Source organism: Malus sylvestris, chromosome 1 (genome assembly GCF_916048215.2).
Source record: "Malus sylvestris chromosome 1, drMalSylv7.2, whole genome shotgun sequence".
In the NCBI taxonomy this organism is placed as follows: Eukaryota; Viridiplantae; Streptophyta; class Magnoliopsida; order Rosales; family Rosaceae; genus Malus; species Malus sylvestris.
This window is the reverse complement of record NC_062260.1, coordinates 10,657,372-10,663,371: the sequence shown is the minus strand read 5'-3', so window position 1 is coordinate 10,663,371 and position 6,000 is coordinate 10,657,372. Positions and strand designations below refer to the sequence as shown.

Sequence of the window (6,000 nt, the reverse complement as noted above, 5' to 3'; positions counted from 1 at the left end):
CAAGTGATGGAGGACATTGAAATGGGCGGTAAAGCTTTAACCTTTTTGATGGCATAATAGAATACCAAAAGCAATGTATCCCTATTTCCTACGAAATCCCAAGTGTCCCCAATTCCCAATAGAATGGTGGTAAGATTTGTAAAGCTTTAACGCCTTCCTGCCTTCTATGCAATATGATCTGCCGGAAAAAAAAAAAAAAAAAAAAAAAGACAAAGAGGAGGGGGAGAAGGAGGAAGAAGAAGAGGGGCAAAAGCTAGAGGAAGAACTCCAAAGAAGATGGGTAGGGAGCGATGGACAGGGAAGATGGGTTGGACGAATTGGGAAGACTTAAGCAGCAATGAGTGAATCGATAGACCTACGGCCGAGATGGTGGATGGAGGAAGAAGGGTGAGGGGATGGGATTGCAGGGGGTGGGTCCCTCTTCTTTAATAAAAAATTTAAATAATTTTAGTTTTAGTTTTTGAATATTTAATTAATTTTGAATCCAACTGGACTAGGAAGTGGACCTGTATCAAGCCACGTCAGCATTTAACAGAGAAATTAATAGAACATTTGATAGAGGTCTGACATTGCAACAAATTTGTAAGATGAGGTATGACATTGTAATTTTTAAAACATGAGGTATGAGATTGTGGTTCGACCAATGGTTGAGGTAGTTTTGTGTAATTTACCCTTTAGTTTTCTGCTCTTTGTCTATTTGCTCTCCAAGTTGAACTCTTTCATAATTTAAATTATAAATAATAAGTCATTAAATATTAGGTCTAGTAGTATTCCTCTTTACTTGTAAGTGAGAGATCTTAAATGCGATATTTGCCAAAGGCGAATTTGGTAATAAATTAATTAGTCAATTAATCTTCTCCTATAGAGCTATAACATTTGACTGAACTTGAAGTTGAATATGGTTGATATGCTATTTAGGAAGCAACTGAAGCACGTACGTTTCCCCCATTGTTCACCTACAATTGTGTGCCCTTGACTTGCCCATAAATTTCAGCTTTTAAACTTCCATACATATCTTGTAATTAGATGAATATTTGAAAAGAAAAAAGATAAAACAAAACAAAAGGAACCCCTTGCCAAAACAACCAACAATAACAACAACCAAACTTTATCCCACTAAGTGGAGTTGGCTTAAGTTTTCAGAGTCTTCCCCCTAAACCCTTAAAAAAACAAACAGGCCAAAAAAATAAATGAAAAAGATGAGAGAAGTTAACACAGGTACATAGCCAATCCAATACCAAGGAAATAACAGCACTACCTACTTGGTTCGTCACCAACTCACTAAATTAATGCAAGTCCAATAACCATTTTATTACTGGTTTGCGTGCATGAGTTGAAGCATTCTTTTGCGTTGGATTGGTTTTGAATTTAGAACCAATGTCTTTAGGGAGGTGAACTAACTATTTCTTTTTCTTTTTCCCGCTTCCTCCAACCACAACTCATCAAACTTAAGCACAAAGAGACTTCCCCACATTTTTCCTATAAATACTAGGCACATTCTACTCTTCATAACAACAAACAACATTTTAAGAGATTACCTAGCAACTCCTCATCAAAGCTTTACTTTCGTCACAAGTTCAACCATGGCTTTCCCCAAGATTTTCTTCCTTCTGTTTTCGGTGGCGGTGCTATCACTTTCAAGCGTCCGTATGAGCCAAGCAGCTCGCCACCTTTTGGACACGCCAGCAGCTCCACCGCCAGCACTACCCGTCCCTACCATCCCATCTCTGCCGAAGACCACATTGCCGCCGTTGCCTTCAGTGCCAACTCTTCCCAAGACGACATTGCCTCCGTTGCCTTCATTGCCAACACAGCCCAAGACCACATTGCCTCCGTTGCCTTCATTGCCAACACAGCCCAAGGCCACCTTGCCACCCCTGCCCTCTAACCCATTGCCTACTCGTCCAACTGCTCTTCCTCCAATGCCAAGCTCTCAAATTCCATCTTTGCCAAAATCGGCAATGCCCACTCTTCCCACAACACTACCTCCATTGCCAGCCAACCCACTGCCATCATTTCCCACAACAATCCCTTCAATCCCAACTATTCCATCAACTATTCCAAGCATTCCATTCCTCTCCCCACCCCCATCAAACTAAACCACCGGAGATGATCACATATATAACCGCCATGGTTCTCCTTTCTTACTACACTACTACTATCTGATTTCTTGGATGTGCTGTACGATGGCTTATTAATTACTCTATGTTATTGTTCTGGAGAGCTTGTGCGGATGTTTAATTTTCATGATTCCCCTTTTCTTTTTCTTTTTCTTTTTCTTTTTCTTTTTAGTTTTTCGGTTTTATATGTTCTGGGTACGTATATTGTTGTGTTTGTGATTGTATTTTCTTGATTATACTTTAATAAAACATTTATTGAATTAATCTTACCATGTATGATCTTTGTTCGAAGTCTTTATGCTCAAGCCAGTAACTAGATTATGGTATTAACCGTAAAGGTAGCTGGAAAATGAAAAACAAAAAGAGAAAGAAAAGTTAAAAAAAATAAATATGGAAAGAGGAAAAGTGGGATTATATAATATCTTCCTACCATAACTTGCCAGACTGAAGTAGAACAAAATGGATTTGTAACATGAAACTGTTATTAAGTCAATTGAATGAAAATACAAAATTCATTTTTGTCCATTCTCTTTGTGCACATCCTGTTTATTTTGGTCCATTAATTACTTTTGATTTTATTCAATTTAAATGCTAGAGGTGCGTGGAAAAAAATGGTAAGTTGGAGCAGTGTTTTGGTAAAAGTAATTGACATAGCGTGACAAAGTAAATATATTAAACGATAACCTCAATCAAAAAGCAAGTAATTTGAAATCCACTAGAGAATGAGTAAACGTCAAAGTTTACAAATTAAAGTTACAAAAGATAACAAATTGTACACTCTAAGACCATCTCCAACTGTTGGGCTAAAAGCCAAATTTTTTAGCCTGACAATTGAGCTTTTAGCCCAGAAACAGTTTTTTTGCTCCAACCCTTCTGGCTTAAAATTTTAGCCCGGAATTATTATGTAGACTATCGTAAATTAATTCTATGAACATTTTAATCTAAAAATATTTAAATTCCAATGAATATTGAAAAATCACTAAATCCATATATGAAACTCATGAAACACTATAAAAGAATATGAAAATCATGATAGGGATGTATAAACACAAAATTTGGAAATGGTAGAAAGAAAAATTGGAATAATTGTAGGAGAAAAATGAGTTTTGTGTGGATGTTTGAACAAATACATAGGTATTTATAGAGATTTTTGGTAAATTTTGAGTTAAATAATTTTTTTTAATTATTTTAGTCGTTGGATTTAAATTTAGGTCGTTAGATTTTTTTTTACCATTAGATTTGATTATATTTAATCTCATCAGTTGGATTCAATAAATATATAAATATAAAAACAAAAAAATATATATGTAAATTTGAATCTAGGCCGTTGGATCAACCAACGGCCTGTTGATCGCAACAGTCGGATCAAAGTAGCCGTTGGGGCGCCTGGGAAAGGTGGCCAACAGGCCCACGTGGGTGGGGCCTTGTCTGTCTGAAGGGTCGTGCATCGCGCGCGTCAGGCGAGTGGGTGGGGGGGGGGATTGGCACACAGACGTTGGGTTTCACTCATTTCAGTGAGGCCCACACCGAATCCTAGGCTAAATTTTGGGGGGAATTTGGCTTGGGTTTGGCTTTTAGCTTTTAGCCCAAGGATTTGGCTTGGGTTGGGTTGGGTTTTGGTGGGGGGGTGAATTTGGCATTTAGCTCATGGTTGGAGATGGTCTAAAGGTGATTTATAGTGTTTCTTAGCCCTATACTTTTTAGAATTTCAAATAGGAAAAGAATTACATTATACCAAATACCCAAAAAAATGTCTTAAAAACTAAAAAATACTGATAAAACATAGTAAATGATAGAATTTGGCCGGAAAACCCATATCTCTTAACAAAGTGGTGAGCCCAAATATGCAAGGTATTTTTCTTGCTGCCAGATTTGCTCATTAATTTGATCTTTGATCCACTTCGCCAATTAGTCAACATCAATAATGGAGCGACATTTACTTGTTAGCTTTCTTACAACTAATTATTAATAGTTTTATTTGCGCATACAAAATTAATACATTTGCTTACACACACTCTCAATGATAGGATTTACCCTTTTATTTGGAACCCACTTGCATCAGAGAGAGTGGCCAGCAAATGTGTGAGTTTGTGTTAAAAAAATTAAAAAATAAAATAAAAACTTTTTAACAATCAAAAGCTCTTTCAACTATGTAGAAAATTCTGCAAATGGTTGGAAAATATAAGGGAAAGCAATTTAGAGATTTGATTTGGTCAAAATTTCATTATTTTATGAACAAAGGTTTCATTTAATTTATTTCCTATTATTGCTTCATTGTATTCATATAAATAACTCCTTATGGAAAAGAATAAATTATTGAAGTTGTATTTGAGAAATGTGAGACTGTAGGGGAAACAAAAATATGGTAGGATCCATGCAATTTTTAATCCAACTCCAAAATTTGAAAGAATTAGATTACCTATAACATGGTGATAATTGTATTTTGAGTTATTGGGGGAATTAGGATTGTTTTTTCATCCCCATTATACCCTCACTTATTTATCAAATTCCAAGATCGCCCTTCCACCCATCACTAAATTTTGTTCTCGTAGAAGAAAAATAAAAAAAATTAAAAGTTTTCTCTCACAAAGTTAAAATAATGTTGTCACTTAGTACTACGATCTAATGGTATTCTTCTTTACTTGTAAGTGAGAGGTCTTAGGTTTGATTCCCGTCAAAAATGGATTCGAACCACATTATTGCTATCATTGTAAGGTTTAGCTTACCCCCTCGTGTAGATGAACATCGTTTGTTATTAAAAAAAGGCCAAATTGGATTATTCATCCTCGTGGTCATAGGAAACTTGCATGATGACCCCCGTGGTGAAAAAACTAGGAATTAAACCCCTGTGGTCAAGAATGTTAGCAAATTTAGTCCAAAAGTAAGATTTCTGTTAAATGACTGTTAAAAGTATGGGTAAAACTGTATTTTCAGTTCCAATTAACATTTAAAATAAATATTTTTTTATAACAATTAACAAAAAAATAATGCTTAATTTTTTAAATAAAAAAAGGCCCCAATTCACTGTCAATTGGAACTGAAAATACAGTTTTACCCCAACTTTTAACAGTCCTTTAACAAAAATCTTACTTTTGGACTAAATTTGCTAACATTCTAGACCACTTGGGTTTAATTCCTAGTTTTTTCACCACGGGGGTCATCATGCAAGTGTCCTATGACCACGGGGATGAACAATCCAATTTAGCCTAAAAAGAATTGTTTTACCAACAAATAAATTAATAAAAAAGAATTAGCATATTTGAGCAAAAATTGTACACAATATGTAAACAAATAATTCACTCGACATAATTTCACCTCCGTTCATTTTTCCAAAGAGGTTTTTATTAATTTGGGTTCGACTCATTCTAGATTATGCGTCTATTAATTACAATCCTTCGTTAAAAGGAAAAACCCTTTGATTCCAATATGAATAAATCGTAACTTGGGAATTTGGGGGTTTATTTGATTTTGCTGTTGGAAATGTGCCCTAAAGCCAATCATATGATGATACTTTACGGACATTTCACATGTTAAACTAATCTAGTTTAACTATAAAGGGCAAAGATTATTGTTTGAGCCATCTCATATAAATGTTATATGCTTAAACGATAAAGTCCAAGGAATATGTGATTGGGAGAATGAGATCTAAAGAAGTTAGATTCATGAGACCATTCTTTCGTAGACACATCCTAAATGTTCCTGATCATAAGATTGCCAATTGGGCATTGACAGTCCGTTAAGATCAGTACGTACTGTGTCTTCTCTCAGGGAGAGTGACTAGTCTCGAGTCATTGGTGTGTGTGACATCAAGTCAAGTACGTAGGTGCTCAATAGAGAATGAGTTCATTGAACACGATCAACGAAGAGTTCTCATATTCAT

General features: G+C 35.4%; 1 protein-coding gene across 1 annotated transcript; it reads left to right on the top strand.

Moving 5' to 3' along the window:
- The first annotated feature begins 1,498 nt into the window (after positions 1-1,498).
- Positions 1,499-2,389, top strand: LOC126632063 (proline-rich receptor-like protein kinase PERK2). The gene has a single exon (XM_050302292.1). The coding sequence runs from the start codon at positions 1,584-1,586 to the stop codon at positions 2,097-2,099; it is 516 nt and encodes a 171-aa protein (XP_050158249.1). The 5' UTR covers positions 1,499-1,583; the 3' UTR covers positions 2,100-2,389.
- Positions 2,390-6,000: the final 3,611 nt, after the last annotated feature.